Source organism: Lutra lutra, chromosome 14, assembly GCF_902655055.1.
Source record: "Lutra lutra chromosome 14, mLutLut1.2, whole genome shotgun sequence".
Lineage (NCBI taxonomy): Eukaryota > Metazoa > Chordata > Mammalia > Carnivora > Mustelidae > Lutra > Lutra lutra.
Window position 1 is genome coordinate 6,970,419 of NC_062291.1, and position 22,127 is coordinate 6,992,545.

The 22,127-nt window shown below is 38.5% G+C and overlaps 1 protein-coding gene across 6 annotated transcripts in view; it reads right to left on the reverse strand.

Moving 5' to 3' along the window:
• Nucleotides 1–22,127, reverse strand: part of LYST (lysosomal trafficking regulator) — a 188,617-nt gene that overhangs the window by 73,045 nt on the left and 93,445 nt on the right. For all 6 annotated transcript variants that reach the window (XM_047703371.1, XM_047703368.1, XM_047703372.1 and 3 more), the window contains 9 exons: nucleotides 18,996–19,133; nucleotides 13,856–14,054; nucleotides 11,512–11,643; nucleotides 8,366–8,993; nucleotides 7,530–7,707; nucleotides 4,997–5,166; nucleotides 3,293–3,523; nucleotides 1,268–1,434; nucleotides 472–624 (listed from right to left, as the gene is read on the reverse strand). In XM_047703371.1, the coding sequence (XP_047559327.1) occupies nucleotides 472–624; nucleotides 1,268–1,434; nucleotides 3,293–3,523; nucleotides 4,997–5,166; nucleotides 7,530–7,707; nucleotides 8,366–8,993; nucleotides 11,512–11,643; nucleotides 13,856–14,054; nucleotides 18,996–19,133 (1,996 nt within the window). The remainder of the gene's footprint in view (nucleotides 1–471; nucleotides 625–1,267; nucleotides 1,435–3,292; nucleotides 3,524–4,996; nucleotides 5,167–7,529; nucleotides 7,708–8,365; nucleotides 8,994–11,511; nucleotides 11,644–13,855; nucleotides 14,055–18,995; nucleotides 19,134–22,127) is intronic.

The window sequence follows — 22,127 nt, forward strand, 5'->3', positions numbered from 1 at the left end:
TTTCTTCATCACTGCACCTTCGACACCTACACTTTGCTTGGCACATGGTAGTTGCTCAAGAGATAACTGGTGAGAAGAGCCCAGAAAGGAATTGGTAGGATGTCTTTTTCAGGGAGGAAACCTACCTCAAATTATGTAGTTCAACATTTTTTTTTAAAGATTTATTTATTTATTTTAGAGAGAGAAAAAGAGAGAGTGAAAACAGGGGAAGGGGAGGGCAGAGAAGAGGAGAGAACCGCAAGCAGACTCCCTGTTGAGCTTGGAGCCCTACAGAGGCTCAACCTCACGACCTGAGATCATGACCTGAGCCAAAATCAGGAGTTGGATGCTTAACCGTGTGCGCGACCCAGGTGCCCCTCTAGTTTAACTTCTGAAACTAAAAAACATTTTAAAGGTGTGAGTGGCATCAGAATACAGGAGAGTCAAGCCACCCTCGATTTATAATTATTAAAATATTATTTCAATACTCACCAGCAATGCTCTTCCGCTTGGGAAATACTGCTTGATGGGCAACAGAGGGGGACTGGAATGTATCTGCGAGGTTTTCAGAATCATGATTTGCAGTCGTCCTTATAAATTCCATAGCAGCTTGGAGAACTCTAAACTGTAGTGCAAGAGCCATATCTAAAAACAGAAGATACTAGAATGTTTTCAAGCCATGTGGATGTTAATTTTTAAAACTGAATTGCTTTATATTTTCATGTGACTTCTAAACTGTCAGTATATACTTTATTAGAGGTAAATTTTAAAATTTTGATCAACGTGGGTTCTTGATAGTAGTAAACATTTTAAAATGGCCTTTAAAGGAAATTTTAAAGCAAATTTCTAAATGGTCATTATAAAAAATTCAATGGGAAAGCATCAGCTCGCAAAATTATTTCATTTTATATCATTATTTTAAAGAATAGGTTTTTTAACATATAAGGCAAAATTTACCAGAAATTCCCACACTTTCCTGTTTCACTTATATAGTATTTGCCATTAAAGAAAACTAATGGGCATTTTTATTCAACATAAGCCTTTTAATTCTACTTGGTAAGAAAAATCAGAGGCTTCTCTTAATGATGTGTTGCCAGCTACTAATTATACCAAGGCATTGCTTCTTTACATTTGCCACTTAAAAAATCCTTTTAAAGCTGATAGGTATTATCAGAAAATTATGGATGAACTTTTAGTACAACAGTTTCCGCAAGAAAGAGATTAGGTTCAAGTAACATTTTTGGCTACCATATAATTTCCTCCCAAATCCATAAAAACTAAATCTTACTTTGTGTCCTCTTGTTTTTGCTATTTTGAAGATACCCAAGCAGTACAATGAGGTCTTCGATAACTCGAAAATACTGCGAGCCCGAGGAACTGCACGCGTGAATTGTAACCGCTATGAGGAGTTGCTGTATGTCACAGGCAAGCAATCTGTACTCATTCAAAGGGACGCTAAAGAAAAGGAACAAACAATGTAAGCCAAAGAGAACTCCTTTAAATCCCTGTTCTTACAGCATTCACTCATGCATTCACTGTTTACTCAGGCTTACTTTATGGCAGGTCATTTGAACTGTATGCTAGAAACAGAAATAAAAAACATGCTTTGACTCCTGTCAAAAAGTTGACTGTTTTGCAGAAGACCAGATGAGTAAAGAGATAACTATAAACAGTAAATTCTGGTAAGGGTAACAACAGAGATTAACACAAGATTCCATGGGAACATATAGGTTCCTAGATCGCACAGAAGGTGAAGATTTAGCGGCTCTGGACAGGAATGTTCTAGAAGGCTCCTCAGAGAAGGTGAATTTGAATACATTATCTAGCCTCTCTGAATCTCACACCAAGTTACAGTTATTTTAAGGACTAAAAAAGATAATAGACTTGAACACATATTAATCACTTATAAATACCTATTAAATATGAGTTACTTCTATCCCCCCAATTTTGAACCTTGATAATCTACCTCAGTGTATGATATTAAGCCTGAATACTTCTCTCCATTTATTTTTTTTTTCCAAATCAAGCAAGAGTTAGAAATGGTAACTGGTTGGGGCCAATTAGCATGTACGCACATTCAGTAAGTACAATTTATTAAAAACAAAACAAACCAAAACAAAAACCAACAACAAACTACTTTTATTTTATTTTTTTTTAAGATTTTATTTATTTATTTGTCAGAGAGAGAGAGGGAGAGAGAGCAAGCACAGGCAGACAGAATGGCAGGCAGAGGCAGAGGGAGAAGCAGGCTCCCTGATGAGCAAGGAGCCCGATGTGGGACTCGATCCCAGGACGCTGGGATCATGATCTGATCCGAAGGCAGCTGCTTAACCAACTGAGCCACCCAGGCGTCCCAACAAACTACTTTTAGAAGAAGTCTGTAGGCAACGCTCCCAATTAGGTATATTCTATTATAACCAAGATTGTTTTGAGGAAATAAAATACTTGGAATTTCTTTGTCTTTCTCACATGCCTAGTACACAAATCCTGAATTTAACAGGTACCCAGTAACAACTGAACTGCAATCAGTACAAGGAATCTTTCTTGCTCACAGACCCTCCCTGGCCTAGAGAATTGCCAAAACTATGTATTCTGCCTGCTCTTAAAAATACAGATAAAATTTAATGCCTTAATGTGCAGTAAGATGGTGCTACTTGAGATTTATATTTTAACATTATGCTAATAAAATGTTATGCTGTATGTCATAAATGCAGACACCAAAGGCACAAAATTCAAGTAAAAATATAATTTCACACATTTTGTAAAGCTGCTAATGAATTTGGTAGAGAGCCATTTGCCAATATACTTCTGGAAACAGGAAATTCATTTACAGTAGTAGAAAGCAGAAGAGTATTTTAAGTTGAAAGCATAGGTGTGTTTAAAATGAGACGGGTTCAGTTTCAAGCCCTGTGCTATCTACTAACTGGGTGATCTTCAACAAGTCACTTTCTTTCTCCAGTCCTCAATTTCCTATTACTAGTGGGGATAATAATTTTTATAAGGTCACAATGGAAGCTTGGTAAATGTATATGAGGACAGTTGAATTTATTCAACTTGTCTTCAGGTTCTAAATACTTAAAAGTAGGTCATATAAACATCTTCTTTTTAAGTAAGCTTGTTGAAAATGATGGAATATGTTTTCCCCTCCAAATTCAATTCAACTTAATTATTTTAATCCAATCAGTTGGTAGGAAAGATATTCTTTGAAAGTGTTTTGGAAAATCAGATGCTCTAATGTAATCTATTACTAAAGTTTTCTCTTTCTAAAGTATTTATCAGATGGTCCCACTTTAAATAATGATTTAAAACTTACTTTTTTTCTAATCCATTCAGGGCTGCTACTGTATTACATAACACATACAGTAGACCATTATCCAGCAACATATCTGCTACCTTGGAACAAGAATTTAATATTTGGAGAAGGAGTAAGAGAGCACTATGCAAAAGCATGTTGTCATATAAAGATGTCTCTATTAGTCCCAGAATAGGAATGACAGACCACTTCTGAAAAATGTCCATGTTTTTCACATCTTCCAGGTCAAACCTGTAATGAAAAATACACAGTTAAGAGCATGTTAGAAACAACCACCAAATATGAAATGATGATGGCAATATAAATCTAGTTTTGCTAACTAGATTTTGAAGTTACAAAAATTAATCTGGGGGGCAAGGAATCTCAACCTTTAAGATCAGAGACCCCACCCCCAATAAAATAAAAGTATTGTTAGAAGTCTGCCCCAAGGTAAATATGCAAACATCCAAATGAAACATGTATACAATTTCATAATTTTAATTGACTCGCTTTAATTTGCCCACAGGCTCCTTAGGTGTCCAAAGGACTCCTACTTCAGAGGTCTATATAAGAGGTGCACAGGAAGATGTTATGAAGTTATTATTAATAAAATGCATAAATTATAATTAATAGTATAGTCATTAACATATAATAACACACAACACATATAAGTTATATGATTATATGCTGTTACTATTACGTAACATATAACAATAATAGTATTTGAGAGACAGTGACCTAGTCAAAAGAGGTCTAATGAAAGGAATGAATCTTGAGTTCTTGTCCCAATACTCTTTGTCTCTGTGAGAGAAGGAAATTATTTAAGCGTTTTTGTACCTTATTTTCCTTATCTGTCAAGTACGTGTGGAGACGCCTGCCCTACTTTCTTCTCAAGGCTGTTGTTAGAATCAAAGGAGATAGTGTAGAATTGCTTTGAAAGGGCTAACAGCTACATGCAAACGGAAGTGCTATTGTCACTACTGCGCTTAATATGTAAATTCCTCAAAGTCTGAATTGGTTTGCTTAAAAAGTAGAAGATGCTTAATAATGATGATGATGAGAGGGATGCCTGGGGTGCTCAGCTGGTTCAGCATCTGCCTTTGGGTCAGGTCATGATCCCGGGGTCCTGGGATTGAGTCCTGTGGCAGGCTCCCTGCTCAGTGGGGTGCCTGTTTCTTCCTCTCCTCCCTGCTCATGTTCTCTCTCTTGCTTTCTCATATAAATAAGTAAAATCTTAAAAAAAGAATAATGATGACGATATACACATACCTCACTACGCTAACAGAGAGAGTGGTAATAGTTTCACTTTTTGGCCAAACCAGGAATTCCAGGTGAGGAGACATACTCTCCTCCCAGAAAACCTAGAGGCTGAGGGGAGTGGGGAGCTTCTCTAGGGATCGCTCATGTGATCTGCTGCAGAGCAAACAGGAGCCACCTTCTTTTCAGCTACCCTCCTCACGTTAACTCTGTGTGCCGAATCTTAACTGATCACCTTCCTCCCTTTGATGAAGTTTTGTGCCTAGTTTCTCACTAATGAATGAAACACAAAGGAAGAAGTTAGAAACAAAATCATGTGGAAAATAAGAAATTGATTCACCTGAAAAATGACTTTTAGAGGGTTTTTTTTCCAAAAATGGCCAAATAATTTTATTAAGAGTCAGCTTAATAAATTTTCTTTTTAAGACAAAAGATCTCCAATTATGGTGGAGGAAAGAACCCACTTACTCTTCATCAAGGCCAATACGTCGACCAAAGAACATTTCAACGAAGCATTCTAACAATTCCTGTGTTCCCCGGTGAAGATATAACTGGTTGGCGAGCAAGGAAAAGCCACGGTTCTTTAGGAATTTGTCTTTTTGTTCCTTAGATGCTCTATTAAAATATGCTTCTAATAGCTAAGAAAAAAATCAAGACAATTTACATAGTGCATTAACATTTTCTATGATGTATAGAAATCAGGCAAATGCTTGCAAGTTACTATTTAATTTCTTATGCACAGAACATAAAAAGCTCAAAAAAATGCAATCTCCATAGCAAAACAAAATAATCTGTGTTTTGGACTACGGTGGAATGCTAATGATGACTTCATCTTGGAGATCTTAATGCTTTGGTTATGGGGAGACTAACTTTTTTAGTTGAGCATGCACCCCTAGTAGACTGGTGGCTCACTGGCAACTCACCCAAGTGTAAGTATATTTGTGCTTTATTCTGAAGGAAAAAGAAATGAGTCAACACTGTATCATCCCCTCTCTGTAAATGTGTGTGCACGCACATGTGCGTGCGTGTGTCTCCTAGACTTCTATTTCTGGACTTCTTGACAGAATTTATCCTGAGCACAGGCCTAAATTTCTACCCTTACACCTTAAATGCAACATGTGTAAAACCCAATTAATTATTTTCCTTCCAAACTCAATCTTTCATGGCTCCAATCTCAGAGCACACAGTAGTGCCACCTTCCTAGGTTTCACAGTTAATCTCACTTTTGGCTTTTCCAGCCCTGATTGCCCACATGTAATTATGGTCTCTCGCCTTCATTCCAGTGAAACTCTCTCAAATCAACGTGTCCTTCGACTTCCCATATACCAGATCAGGAACTCATGGTTTCTCCCCCAGACTACTGTGCTGGGCAGCTAAACAGGACACTCCCACCGCTCCTCCCCTGCAATCACTCCCTCCCAGTGCTGCGAGATGATTCTTCCCCAAACACACATCCATTGACTGACCTACTTACAAAGCTTTCTAAGTTTACAGCATGATACCAAACGCACCTTTTCCATGACTCTTTCCCTGGTTCCTCTGTCAGAATTAATTGCTTTTCCTATGCTCCCACTTTTCTTTATTAATACTGCCATTAAAGCACCCGTCACAAGAAGTCTTTACATTTCACTTAGTTGGGTAGATGTCTTTCTCCCTCACTACACTATAAACTTTTGGAATGTGGAAATCACTCTACTTCATATCCCACATAGCAACTAGCCCAGTGTTTTGCACAGGGACAGAAACTCAATAAATACTGGGTTGAACAGCAAGTGCTTAAAAAAACAGCCTACTTCAGGGGCACGTGGGTGGTTGAGTGGGTTGGGCCTCTGCCTTCGGCTCAGGTCATGATATCAAGGTCCTGGGATTGAGTCCCACATTGGGCTCTTTGCTCAGCAAGGAGCCTGCTTCCCCCTCTCTCTCTGCCTACTTGTGATCTCTCTCTCTCTGTCAAATAAATAAATAAAATCTTTAAAAAAATAGCCTATTTCAGACAAACGAAAGAAAAGGACAATCTCTAAAAGACCATTTCAATATTGGGTTTTTTAAAAATTATTTTTAATTTTTTTAAATTTCTTTTTAGTGTACCAGAATTCATTGTTTATTAAATACGGGGTTGTTTTCTAACGGAAACCATTCATTCATATCAAACATTTATTCATTCAACACTATGGTCAGTACCTAGTGTACACTAGACACAAGATGCCCACCTCATACAGCTGATACCTCAGTGTGGGAGAGTTAAAGAACAGGCACACAGACAGAACAAAAAGATAATGACAGGACATGGCTGGGTGCCAGAATAAATCAGTCGCACAGCAGAGGGAAGCTATTCTGAAAGGTCATCAGGTCCCTGAAAAGGTGACATGTGAACAAAGCCTGACGTGAATGTCTACAATTTGATACTACACTGCAGGAAAGAATAACTATGAATTCCTCGTACTTGGGTAGACTTAAAAAGCATATGGGTATGAATCGGTATATGGAGAAGAGCTTAAAATTACATGATAACACATATAAAAATATGACCAAGAAGTAACAAACTACAGTTGACCCATGAATGAGCCCCCTCACAGCTGAAAATCTGCATATAACTTCTGACTCCCCCAGTACTTAGCTACTACTACTTAGCATCTTGTTGACTGGGAGCCTTACTGAGAACATAAACAATCGATGAACACGTAACTTGTGTGTTCCACATATCCTATAGTGCATTCTCACAATAAAGTAAGCTTGAGAAAAGAAAGTGTTATTAGGAAAATCATAAGGAGGAGAAAATATACTTATAGTACTCTATTATATTTATATTAAAAAGCCTGCCTATAAGTAGGCCCACACAGTTCAAACCCATATTGTTCAAGGGTCACCCACATATTGGTTCATTATTCGTTTAGAATAAAATAAAGCTTTAGGTCTACTTTAACACATATATTCAAATTTTAAGCTATACATATGTTTATTTTTTCTGAATTAAAACAACACATCTAGAGTTTGTCCTTACTTTAATAACTCCTTGTTGTATAGCGGGCGATGGGTGGTTAACGAGGACTAGAAGCGCATCTGCCTGAATGAGCTTGTCCATCACATCTTGAAGCATAACATCGGGCAGGATGAGAAGAACCCCACTTAAAAGCTCGTATAATCCACAGCATATCGGTACCAAACAGTCTTCCATTACACTAAAACAGAGACCCCAGAAGTCTTACTAACAGGGGATCAGGAAGACAAGTTCATAATGATGATCTTAAGAACGATGAGGAGTAATAATAATTTTAACATGTGAAACAAAAGCTCATAAAATTATAAAATGTTCAACTCTGGCTAACAAATGTGCCATGACTTTTTTTCACTTTATCAGAGATACAGCTTAGGTACACAGTCTATTAAACACCATTCTCTTCCACAGCTACAACGTGCAGTAGGGTGGTGGGCACCGGCCACCTTTCACGTGCTCAACAGGCACATGTGGCCAGTGTCTGCTGTATTCCGTGGCACAGGTAAAACATTCCCACCACCACAGAAGCTCTCGCAGGAGGTTGCTACTTGCTACTATAAATCTTATAGTTTCCCCAAAGAGTTTTTCTCTAATAACTCTAAGAATTAAATAGACCACATGGCATTTTTTTCTTTAGTAACTACTATTTATGGTCTGGCCTTTGGTAAAACACGGAATTCAATATTATCTAGTATTCAAATAAAGAGAAAGGTATCTTTCTGTTTGTTATCAATATGTCTGTTGCACATGAGAAGTGACATAATGAAGACATTTCTAGAGGGGTAGAGGTTCTTTCAAGAATATTAAGAAAAAGAGGGGGGCCTGCGAAACCCTGTGAGTACCTGTGAGTCCTTGCAGTTTGGCTGGAGTTTGGCTCATAACCCAGAGAAAAGGCGAAGTTCTCCCACTCATCGGAGTTCCTATCAACGAGACTTGGCCAGCGTCCAACGGCTGCGGATCCATTCTGGGAAGGAAAAGCTAGACCTAGGCTTGCAATAGTGCTGTGGCTTCGTTGGAATGAGGCCAGTCCCTTTAGGAAATCGGGTCGGCGTGGGCAGGACTCGTCCCCAAGACTGTCATCATCTGATCTGGGCTCTGCTGCCAATTCTTTATGATCCACTTTGACCCCCGGAAATCCCAGTGTTCCTTTTGGGACACCATTGACAGAGGCGCGGGCTGAAAGGGCAGCTTCCGTTTCACACACGGCTTTTGCAGACTCAGAGCTACTGACAAGCGCATCCTCTCTGCCTTTTTTCAGGGTCTCGGAACTCACCAGTGAATTCAGTTTCTCTTCTTGCGAAGCAACGTAATTATCTGCAATATTTTGTAACTTGTCAATACTACGGCCCAAACTTCCATTTAGTTTTAGTGGTTGTGTTCGAGGTGAAATGGTAGGAAATGCTGGCAGGCTTCTAGAGCGTGGCATGTTGGCAGTCATCCGTTGAGGAATAATACTGCATGAATTATTTCCTGGTGAGAACAGACAAAAAAATACTCATCAAAAATCTATCAAGTGGGACCACTTGTTTTCTGCAGTACCAGTAACACCACAGCAGCGACCCATTTATCCAGCTATGTTAGAAGAATCTCTATAGGACAACGTTCCTAGTAACTCGTGCTTCCAATTCTTAAGTGCTCAAACTATTTTTTCTTTTAACTAGTTTTTATTAAAATCTTCCAAAAATGTATGTGTTTTCCTGTCTCCATAACAAAACACAGTGGTGACTGAATGATTCAAGGTCATTAGGATTAATGGCTCTACTGTAGTCAAATTAAGTGAATTAAGTGAAAATTTACTTCAGGCTGGCAATCACTAGGATACAGTTTGAGATAGTGGAAAAGCACGGGCTTTGCAACAAGATATAACTGGACTCAAGTGATAGTTCTTTTTTATTTTAAGGATTTTATTTATTTGAGAGAACACAAGCACGGGATATGTATTTATCTCAAATATATACTAATACATAACAATTATATTAATTATTATTGTTAGTTTCTAAAAATGTAAAAGGATGGTTCAGAATATCTACTTTGCAAGACTGTTCTAAGGATTCAGTGTGATTATATTTGTGATGCTCCCAGCATAGTGTCTGGCCTATAATAGGTGCTCAATAAACAGTAGTAATACTCATACTTGTTACAATTACTAGACTAAATGGCCCTAGACTATTCTGTCTCTTGTCCATTTCTATAGTCACTTCTTGATGCTATTAGTGAGAAGCAATAGTTTTTTGACTTCCCATTATAGCTATCCAGTTTGCTTTTAATACTCTAAGTAAGGAGAAACCAGAGAAATCACTGTCACTCTAAGTGCACGGGATAAAGCGACGGCTGTTCACCGAGTGGTTTGTGAGCCAGCAGCGTGGGGGACCCGCAAACACTACCCGTGCGACTGCAGCACATGCACATTCTCAGGCTCTACCCTGGACCTCCTGAATAAGCATGTATGAGGGAGGGACCCAACGATCTGTGTTTTAACAAGCTCCGCAGGTGATTTCTTTTGCCTGCGAAAACTTGAGAACACTGATATAAAGTAAACAGGCACTGGATGAACTGTTTTAGAGCAGAGGCTTTTTGGCAATAATAGCTCCATAGGTCAGAAGTTTTTCCTAGTTATTTCTGCATTTTGGCTGGAGGGCTAAGGTTGCCAAAAGATTCTGTTCAAAAGACCTGGGGAAAAAAGGGGGCAATGATTGTATTTGAAAATGTTTTAGAGTGATGCACAATGATTTTAAGAATAGAAATTTCTGGGACACCTTGGTGGCTCAGTCAGTTAAGCAGCTACCTTTGGCTTAGGTCATGATCCTGGGGTCCTGGGATCGAGCCCTGCATGGGGCTCCCTGCTCAGTGGGGAGCCTGCTTCTCCCTCTGCCTGCTCTGCCTGCTGTTCCCCTGCTAGTGCTCAATCTCTCTCTGACAAATAAATAAAATGTTAAAAAAAAAAAAAAAAGAATAGCCATTTCCTATGAAATTCCAAATAAAACTAATTAAAACACATCCATGTTCTCTCTCACAGAGAACAGCTGTCAGGAAAGGAAAAGATACACAGCCAGTTCGCAACTAGGAGACGTGTACCTATTTTTTTCTCTATAAAAAGTAGAGATGGGTAGTCTGTTAAGTTAGGAAGACAGAAGAGTACTGTACACTTAAAAGACCTGAATATACTTGCTATGGAAATAGAAGAGGGAATTGATTTTGAACATACTGAAGAACAACAGGGCAGCATTAAAAGGCTAGCTACAGGTGGAGACCCCTCGTAAAGACACGAATTCTCTCCAGCAGCTTTTGGCAGTACAAGAATAGTTAGATGGAGGCAAGGTTGGGGCTTTTAAGGTCAAGAATGCCAAAATGCCAGGAGGAAAACAAAGCTGAAGGCAGTGTCAGGAAAATGACTGGTTAATGGGATCTAGGCTGGATGGGGAAAACAGGCAGTAAGGAACATTGGATGGTGATGAAGTAACTAGAAAGACAGGAGGTTGTTATCAGAGAGTGGGATACTGAAGTTTCAGAGTGGGGAAGTATTCTTGATGATGATGAAACCCACGCATACTGGTAGATAAAGTAGAAGGAAAGGTCCTGACAGTCCAAGAACGAGAGGCTGGAGTACTGGCTGGTCATTGTCTAGAATAATGTTTAGGTTTGAAAGGAGAGAGTAAGCCAAGCAAAACGTTTGAAGAAAATGGGAAAATAAATTAAAACCTTAATGACTGTAGTAAAAGGGGACAGAGAATTCCGGAGCAAGACAACATGCACCTCTTCTGTTTCCTAATTCTGTGGTGTATCTCTTGTTATACTGAGTGTGAGCTCCTGATCCCAGAAAGTAATGAAATGCATTCCTTAAATATATTCTACAATTTTGTTTTAACTTTCCATTTATTTGATTTGAATATCACATATATCATACTGTGAAAAGATGCACAATTTATTTATCTGCTAATATTCAGAACTGTATCAGGAAGGGTTACACTTTCATTATCATTATACTTACCTTCAGGCAGTGAAGCAGTAAAACCGGATGGGCTTATTACCATAAATTCAGGGCTAGGAACAGACTTTCCTCCACTGCTAGAATGTCTCAGGTACATGATGGACTGTACTTTCTCCTGAAAGATCTTGCCATCTATAATCAAAAAAATTTTTGAGACAGTAAAATTTTTTAAAGATAAAATGAAAATATAATTTTAAAGTAAATCATTAAATGTAAATTTTTATAAAAAGATATTCGAAGTGAAAAAATGTGGCATGTTTTATACTAACGCACATTTGTTACGCAAGCACACGCTGTATCATTCCTTATATGTAGATTGTTACTGTGCTTGCCACATTAACTCTTATTTTCTTCGAATTGCAACTATACTTACAGTTATTTTATTTCTATAATTTAGCAGCTAACTGTTCACCCTTGAGGAAAGGACCATTTCCTATATTTTTATATATCCCTTTCAATGTCCAATATGACTCCAAAATGAGTACCTCCAGCTTAATTTTCCTTTCTGAGCTGACTCAGACTTGTTGAATTGATTTCTTAAATGCACCCCACATGCTACAAACCTAAATCTGAATCCTCTTTCTGCCCTAACCCCAGTCCTTCTGTTGTGTTCTCTGGTTCACCTGGCAGAAGCATCCATTTCCTAAGTAGAAGTCGGGATTCACCCTTGATCACTACCTTTCCTTTATCCATGTGAAGTCTGTCTACAGGTTCTACTGATCGGACTCTGCTGCATGAAGGCCTCTCCCCCCAGCACGAGGCCATAACACAGGTCCTTACTAACTCTCACCTGGAGGCCTGTCACACACTTCTAAATGGTATCAGTGATGGACATCTGGTCACCCTCAAATCTTCACAGCTTTCGGAATCCTATCAAATGTCAATCCCTGCTAAGAACCTTCCAGTGGGTCTCCGTTGCCTCCTTACCACTGTGGATAAAGCCCAAGCTTCCTGTCTACAGGAATCTCTGTGATCTGCCTCCGGATCCCTTCCAGCCTTTTTCCTGCCATGACACTTTCACAGCACCCATTTCTCACAGCTCCCAATCAAGCTGCTTGCTTTGTTTGGAAGTCCCTGCCCTTCAACTCCTCCGCAGCCCTTAAGCAGGCATCACCTCCTCCAGGAAATACCTCCTCACCATGTTCTGTGCTTCCAGAAAACAAAGTATTTCTCACTGTGCTTTCCACACAATGTCATTACCTGTTTATGTGTCTTTCCCCTCAACTAGGCTGTAAGCTTTGTATGGAAGTGGAGCACATTTTACTCATCTTTGCAAATAATACTGTTTCTAGAATCTTGACAGTACTTTATTCCCTAAATGTGCAAAGTCATGTTGTCTGCTTTCATTTGGATTTTTACTGCTGATGAATCATTTTATTCATTTATTACATTCCTAAATGCCTGTTTTACAACCAGTTTTCCTCTCTAAATTTACTATCTAGTTTTCTCATAGGTATATTCTTGCTTGCTTTTTTTCCCACATTACATTTTCCTCGTTCTTTTAAAACTCTGATTATTCCATCTTTCTCATATACTAATTACTCTTTCCTTAGTTCTAGACTTTGCTTTCTTCTTCACTCTCTACTTCAATGGTCTCATCTCTTCTCAGAGCTTCAACTCCCTTCTATGTGGGTAGTTTCTCTTTCCTGAATTTTACTGCAGTAATTTAATTCCATCATATTTCTTCGCTCAAAACAAACAAACATAATAAAATGAAACCCTTTAGTGACCCCTAAATAAATATAAGTTCAAATTCTCTAGCCTCACATTCAAGGACCCATTTACTATGACTTTAGGGGAAAAACTAAATAAGTGACAGCCCTTTATGATATATGTTTCTCAAGATCCTTTATAGATCATTATACTTGGGTAAAATTCATCATTCTTTATTTTCTCTATTTTTTCTCCCTTTAAGTCATTCTCTTCACCTGGAATGCTAATTCTCCAATATACTTACCAAATTCCACCTAAATCCTTCAATGCCCATGTCAGATATAGAATCTATTAAATCTTCTTTCTCCGCAGCTATCTGACGAGACCCTCACTCTTCTAAAATCTCATCAGTCCTTCTTTTGAATTTAGTAGGTACTTAACAGACACTGCTTCTATAGTAATTTGTGTATCTGTCTGCTCTCTCCTCTCAGCAGTGACGCTCTCTGCAGGCAGAGACCACGTCTGGGTCACTCTAGAGCCCTCTCCTCTGTCCCGATCCCAGTCTGTAATTAGGGTACTTTCTGGCACATAGAAGCCAGTCAATGAGTCTCAAACAAATGTGGATTGAGTGGGAAGAAAAATAATGAAACCTGGGACAGCCAAAAATCCAACAAAAAATGATTATACCTACCTATGTGCAAAGAAAAGTAGAAGTTTGTGGGGTTGTGACAAACGTAAGTATTAGTAGGTGGGTGAACTGCTAAAAGGAAATTGAAGATAATTGTCAATAATTCCAAATCTGGAGGAGATCCAAGGACTTCTGCTATAATTTTCACAAATGATCTACAAACCTCTCGGGGCATGGAGGTAAGCTGCCCCTCTTTGTGTTCCTGAAAAAATAAAGATCAAACTCTCTTTAGATTTAAAGAGATTTAAAGAGAACTGTCAACTTAACTAACATTTTTCATTTAAGCGATAGCTCCTTTTAAGACAGAATTGTGCTGGTTTATTACTCTAGTCTGACCATATTTACCATTAAACTGAGTTGCTACTTCCCAATTCAACCAATCCTGCCGTGAAAAATTCATTAAAACCAATGGCACCTTACTTCTAGCTAATTTATCTTAATTAACAAGGCAAAGTTATATTATGGCAAACATGAACATGGCTCAGAAGCCAAACCCCTGAGCTCTGCATTCCGACTTCCCTGCTCAATAGATGCGTGATTTGGGGCATACTTAACATGTCCAGGCCTCAGCTTATCTTTAGTCTGGGAATGATCCTGTTACTTCGCTGGGCTGTCATAAAAGATTAAATGACACAAACTCTTGGAAGAGCACCTTAGGAAGCCCTACAGAAATGCTAGCTAAGAACCATACTATTGCGACTACGATCTCTGTATTACTACGATGGGATCACAAGGAGAAATGCCTGATAGACAAAACTGACTACAGTACTACCGTGTGTGCCGGTTGACAAAGTTCTTTCTCGCAACAGCTCTGAGAGGTTTAAGCCTTCACTTCTAGACTGTGAAGTGCAAAGTGATTACACAACCACCTTAAACCACACCGAAAACACATAAGTAGTGCGGCTGTAACTCAGACCTCTGAACCCTTTGTGCGGTATCATCGATTGCCTGGTATAAGGAGACCTGGAGAATGCCAAGCAATCACTAGACATAAAGATAGGAATAACTAAGTTTTTTATACTCTCCAACTCCATCCCCCACAAGGGAGGAGTTGGGCTCTAGATCAAGACTGAGGAAGTTAAACTTCCTCATTTTCTCTCTCCCCGTACATGTGATACATCCGAAAAATGATACATCTCTACACCCACTTTTCTTCATTTGTTCTTGTGTAATTGCTGCATCAATGCTGGTTCTGCCACAGCCATCGGCCTTTTTTCAGAATTGTGCCCCTGGTGTCTTCCCCCTTCCTGGTCTCCACCCCAGCCGCTCATTCCCAAGACCATCCCAGGCCATGTGTCCTCAATCTTGTATTTTCCACTAACCCTTTACAAATAGTCACTGGTATCCCACTTAATAAAAAAAAAAAAAAAAATCCCCTGGGCTACCTGGGTGGCACAGTTAGTTAAGTTTCTCACTCTTGGTTTTGGCTCAGGTCGTGATCTTTGGCTGTAAGATCAAGCCCTGCATTGGGCTCCATGCATAGCATGGATAAATGCATAGCATGGATAAATGCATAGCATGGAGCCTGCTTAAGATTCTCAAAAAAAAAAAAAAAAAAAAAAAGATTCTCTCCTCCTCTCTCCTTTGCCCCTCCCCTCACTCTTTCTAAAAAAAAAAAAAAATCCCTTAACTTGAACTTTGGGAGCCTTTTGTTAACTTTGTTTCTCTTTTTTCTTTCGCTGCTAGACTTTTTAATCATTATTTATTTTCACTGCCTCCAATGAATCCACCACACGTGCCAACTAAAGTCCCCAAAACTTAATTCCTGCCCTCTTCATTCTACTGAAACCGTGTGGGTCATTAAGAATTTCTGTCAGTACAGATGCTGGCGAGGACGTGGAGAAAGGGGAAACCCTCCTACACTGTTGGTGGGAATGCAAGCTGGTGCAACCACTCTGGAAAACAGCTTGGAGGTTCCTCAAAATGTTGAAAATAGAACTACTCTACGACCCAGCAATTGCACTAATGGTATTTACCCTAAAGATACAAACGTAGTGATCCGAAGGGGCACGTGAACCCGAATGTTTATAGCAGCAATGTCCACAATAGCCAAACTATGGAAAGAACCTAGATGTCCATCAACAGATGAATGGATAAAGAAGATGTGGTATATATACACAATGGAATACTATGCAGCCATCAAAAGAAATGAAATCTTGCCATTTGTGATGACGTGGATGGAAATAGAGGGTATCATGCTTAGCGAAATAAGTCAATCAGAGAAAGACAACTATCATATGATCTCCCTGATATGAGGAAGTGGAGATGCAACATGGGGGTAAGGGGGTAGGAGAAGAATGAATGAAACAAGATGGGATTGGGAAGGAGACAAACCATAAGTGACTCTTAATCTCACAAAACAAACTGAGGGTTGCTGGGGGGAGGGGGATTGGGAGAGGGGGGTGGGGTTATAGACATTGGGGAGGGTATGTGCTATGGTGAGTCCTGTGAAGTGTGTAAACCTGGCGATTCACAGACCTGTACCCCTGGGGATAAAAATACATTATATGTTTATAAAAAAATAAAATAAAATAAAATAAATAATAATTAAAAAAAAAAAAAGAATTTCTGTCAGTAGCCCTTTACCTGTCCATATCTTCTTTGAACTTTCCCCATTAGTTGGGTCTGGAGACCACCTTTTCTTCCCCCCTCTGCCCACTCTTGGCTTTCACTTTGTTGTTTCCTGACTCTTCTCTAAGCTCTTTGCTTACTCCTTCTACATCTTTCAATAGTTTCTTTTTCATGTTTCATACCTGAAAATGGACATTTCCAGAGGTGTAAGCCATAGCCCTCTACGATCCTTTCACTACACTGTTTATCTCATGGTGCTTACCTGTCTCTGTGGCTTCAATGCAGACAGCACCTCATCTGTCCCTCTCATCTGTCTCCCTAGTTCCAATCTTGCACAAATAAGTGTCCAGTGGTCACAGCCGCTGAACGCCCCACTGTAATCTCAGAGGCAGAATGGATAAGCTATAAAAACTTGTGTGTTCAATTCCTTCTTTCATGATGCTATCATCCTTCTTGTCTCCCAGGTGGAAATTTTGCATTATATATTTCATTTCTCCTGCAGCTCCTATTAGATAGAACCAAGCCCTATTAATTCTCTTTACAATCTCCTTCCTATTTGCTCTCTACTTTTACACTCCCTTTTCTATCACCTGACTTCAGGTTCTTTACACTGTACCCATGAACTAATGAAGCTGCCCCACACCCAATATACTATCAATTTATCAATCTTTCTTAAATACTCTGAGATGCTGTAAAGACAACAATTAAGTTCATTTCTTTATACACTTCCTACAATACCTAACATAAAACATGAAACAAAAAACTGTTGACTTGATAATGGGCTCTTTGAATAAAGAAGGATGAAGAAATATACTTTTGAGGAAAAGGAATTGGTACCTTGATTTTTCTAGCATTTTTATAAATATATGGAAATGAGAATATATATAGAAATCCAGTTTACAAGTGTTACTTTTCTGACATGGAAAGACTGAATAAAAACTTCACACTGTCTCATGAACTCTTTGAAAATTAGCAGGTTTCAAAATGGATATATAAAGAAATTGATTTAAAGAAAAATTGCTGTATAAATGTTACATAAACTATTCAGCAAGCAAGGGGCCTCAAAGTTCACCGTATTGTATTCTTGAAGAAAGAAGTCTAATTCACCACATGGCCCAAGAAAGGCAATAAAATGTTCTGTTTTTTTTTGTTTTGTTTTTTGTTTTTTGTTTTTTTTTTAGAATTCATTCATTTAACAAATATTTATTGGGTTCCTGTTATGTGGCAGGTACTGGAGTTACAGTGTGATCAAGAAAAAACATCTGCTGGAGGGGAGTGGAGTGGGGAGGAATAAGGTAACTGGGTGATGGACATTAAGGAGGGTATGTGATGTAATGGACACTGGGTAAAAGACTGATGAATCACTGAATTCTACCTCTGAAGCTAATAGAACACTCTATGTTAATTAATTGAATTTAAATTTTTCCTTGCCCTCAGCAGGTTTACAGAGGGAAATAAACTATAATTTCAGAAATAATGACATGACACTAACAAATGCAGATGCGTGGAGCGAGTCAGAGGAAGGGCGAGGGCAGATGGATAGAGAAGGGAGAGGGCTTCTCTCAGGAAGCAAATTTAAAGTGGAGATACGAAGGAGAAGCAGGAGGTGGCCAGATGGAAAGAAAAGGATCAATAACTTCTCAGTCAGAAAAACTATCATGTGCCCTGAGGCAGGAGAAAGACTCACTGGTTTAAGGAAGAGAACAAAAGCCAGGGGCTTTTTCTTGCAGTGGCATGAGATGAGGCTGTTGCAGTGACCAGAGCACACAGGCTCTCTTTAGATACTGTGACAGATTCTGGATTTTGTCCAAGTACAATGGGAAGCACTAGTGTCATCCAAACAAAGGCACTCAAACATAAATATTACTGCTCCCAGGGAACATCTGAACTTATCTGATCTAATAAAGTTCTACTAGGTGCCTCACTGAAAAAATAAACGAGCTTGAAAAATATTCTCGTACACTGACCAGTGATAAAAGGACATCTGTGAAGGCAGAGCAAAAGATTTAACTAGAGGCCAGGTCATAGCACAGACACTACTGGTGAACTGCGTGTGCCACTTTTTCATATAATACTTCGGATATATTTTTGATATGCTCCTTCTAGTACACATAATAGATCTTTGGCAAATACAAACTTATTAAAACAAAACATACTTGCACTTGTTATTTAAGGAATGTGGAATTTAAGTTTCAGTTAGCAATAACCATGCCTAGATTAACCTCACTGGCCACCGTACTGCCACTATGCAAAGCTCGTGAGAAGTTAAAATTTTGCTATTGTTGATATTCAAGAGATGACAAAATTATTATTATATCCCAACATGGAGACATCACAGAAATCAGTAGTTGTTGTTCTTTTGTAATCCATCAGTTAGGAATGATGGAAGTGTGAACGTCAAGTTCTATGCGGCAGGGTTGAGAAGAAAGAACCCAGGTGAATAGGGAAGATGGAGAAGAGAAAAAAAAATCCTTCCATTGAAAGTTCCACAAAAATTTGAGTTCACAGTACTGAGTTACTAAACATATAATTGCATAAAATATCTCCCACAGTAAAGTTACATGAAAAGTACCTGCAAAACCTGACAAGTCAGCAGAAAGTGATGGACCACTCGGGCTTTCAGTAACTGCTTGATATTAAAGACCTGCTGGTGGTGATCTGCTCTGATGAGGACTTCTAGAGCCGCAAGCAGCGTTTCCCAAGCTCCTAGCTGAGAAAGCAAACACACACCAGTCAGCACATGGTTACTGAAAAACATGCTTCCCGCTTTTTAGAAGACATATATCAGTCTATCACTGTGTATATTCAGGGTCAAAGATTAAATTTATCTGAAAAAGAAGACCTTAAAATTTACTCAACACTATTGTTATTAATATTTTTTTAAATCAATAGCTCATTTCTAAATACTTACGTTGAATGCAATACTGGGTTTTTAAAATTTTTTTTTTAAGATTTTATTTATTTATTTGACAGACAGAGATTACAAGTAGACAGAGAGGCAGGCAGAGAGAGAGGAGGAAGCAGGCTCCCTGCTGGGCAGAGAGTCCGATGTGGGGCTCGATCCCAGGACTCTGAGATCATGACCTGAGCCGAAGGCAGAGGCTTTAACCCACTGAGCCACCCAGGTGCCCCTTGAATGCAATATTGTTTTAGGTGCTTCAGTACATTAACCTTTCTGTGACGTTATCTAATATATGGTATTTTCAAGAGATGAATTTTCATGAAGGATTTATTCGATACAGAGAAACATATCATCGATGTAATTGTTTATAAATAATTTATTTTAAAAGAGCATTACTAAAAATGCATAAACTTCTATAATTTGTGTATACAGCATTAAATAACTTTAGAACAAATTGCACTAAATTGAAAAAATTCAGACAATGGGAAAATTCTGCATTTTTTGATTGATTTACTTTTAAGTCCAAATAATAGAATTCTGTGCATGATTACTGTGTATTTTCAAACATCCTTTTAAGGTGACTTAAAAATGATTCTCGCATGTAGAATCAATCTTAAATTGAAAGAGGAACCTTCTATAGATAACTAATATTGAAAGATAATCTCCATCTCATCTTATTGTCCCAAATAACCTTTCAGCAAAGCAGTTAACAGAAGACAAAATAAACTGGTTTGGGCTTCAGGTCTTGCTACTTCTCTTGCCATTATTTGATGGTAATGAACAATGAAAAGGCCAAGGAATTGACAGATTTAAGACTACTGTTACAACCACGGCCTCTCTCTTCATAAGACAAGGGTCAAGATGCCCTAGAAGAACAAGGCATATGAGAACTGGAGCACAAGGCAGCCCAAGTATGAAAACTTGATTCAGGTCTGAAAAATAGTACCAAATAGAATAGTGGCAATGTAAACAACCAAAAACAAAAGACAATCTCAGTTAAAAATTATTCACTAAGAAAGAAAACCTTATTGCAAACTCACAGAAGTATTGGTGTATCACTATTGAATTCAGTAAAAATATGCTTTGTTTTTTAATCAACCACCCCAAATTAGCATCCTCTTTTGAAATATTAAATAAAACAACTGTCGGCCATTTGGTTTGGTTCAGTCTCCCGATCTACAACTGAGCTGTTTGCTGTACACTTTATATTTATGCTGCCTTTGTGCATTTACATGGGCTATCACCATACAGTTGCTTTTTCCTCATGCAATCTCACAGACATTTTTATGCATACACATATATGGTTATTTTTTATTCTAAAAGTGAGAATTTATTTGGGAGGAGAAAAGAAATCATGACAAATTACAAAGTTTTAAAAATTGCTAAGTACATAAAGTCCAGAAAAAAGCAATAGTTCAGTTAGCTGCTTGTACTGCTAATACTTTCCCCCATGTGGGGCTGCATATTCTTTAATGGTTTTTTTCTTTTTTTAAATTTCTTTTTTCTTTAATTGCTTTTTTCCTTTTTGCATATTTTTGCATATTTCCTTTTTCTTTAATTGCTTTTTCTTTCTTTTTTTTTCTTTTGAAGAATAATTTGTTTCAGGTACACAACTTAGTGATTTAATATTTATATACATTATAAAGTTGTTATCACAAGAAATGCAGTTACCATCCATCACTATACAAAGTTGTTATCGTATTATTGGCTGTATTTCCTATGCTGTACCTTACATCTCCATGTCTTATTTATTTTATAACTGGAAGACTGTACTAATTTCTTATAACAATACTTTTGTAATATAATTTTTTTTTAAAGATTTTTTTTATTTATTCATTTGACAGACAGAGATCACAAGTAGGCAGAGAGACAGGCAGAGAGAAAGGAGGAAGCAGGCTCCCCGCTGAGCAGAGAGCCAGACGCGGGGCTCGATCCCAAGACCCCAAGATCATGACCTGAGCCGAAGGCAGAGGCTTAACCCTCTGAGCCACCCAGGTGCCCCTGTAATATAATTTTCTATAGGAAGATTAAAAAAATAATTCTATCTTTCTCTAGCATGACTGGTCAAAATTTATCTCTATTAATAATAGATTATAAAGGTTTCTTCCAGCTTCCCAACCCATTATTGATAATGAGTAAATATGGGGGGAGTATTGACAAATTTAGGAATAACTGATAATCGGGGCACCTGGGTGGCTCAGTGGGTTAAAGCCTCTGCCTTTGGCTCAGGTCATGATCCCAGGGTCCTGGGATCGAGCCCCACATGGGGCTCTCTGCTTAGCGGGGAGCCTGCTTCCTCCTCTCTCTCTCTGCCTGCCTCTCTGCCTACTTGTGATCTCTGTCTGTCAAATAAATAAATAAAATCTTAAAAAAAAAAAAAAGGAATAACTGATAATCTAAAAAATTCTAAAGCTGTATACTTTAGTCTTTAATTAGGTTGGATGGTAATGTTGTTATCTTTAAATAGCTCTAGACAATCTATAGTCTACCCTACAACCAAGGAGCTTATAAGAACCTATACCATGTTTTGAACTAGAGCACCAGGTGCCTGGGTGGCTCAGTTGGTTGAGTGTCTGGCTCTTGATGTTGGGCCAGGTGTTAATCTCAGGGTTGTGAGATCGAGCCTTACACTGGGCTCCACACTAGGCATGGAGACTACTTCAAAAACAAATAAACAAAAAAGGCCCCCCCCCAAAAAAAACCCTTAAAAAATCTAGGGCAGAAAGTAAATATCCCTGTATTCGTTCCCTGGCTGGGTCCTTGTGAAGAAGACCAGTGCATCCATCCAGTTGTTGAGGTGCT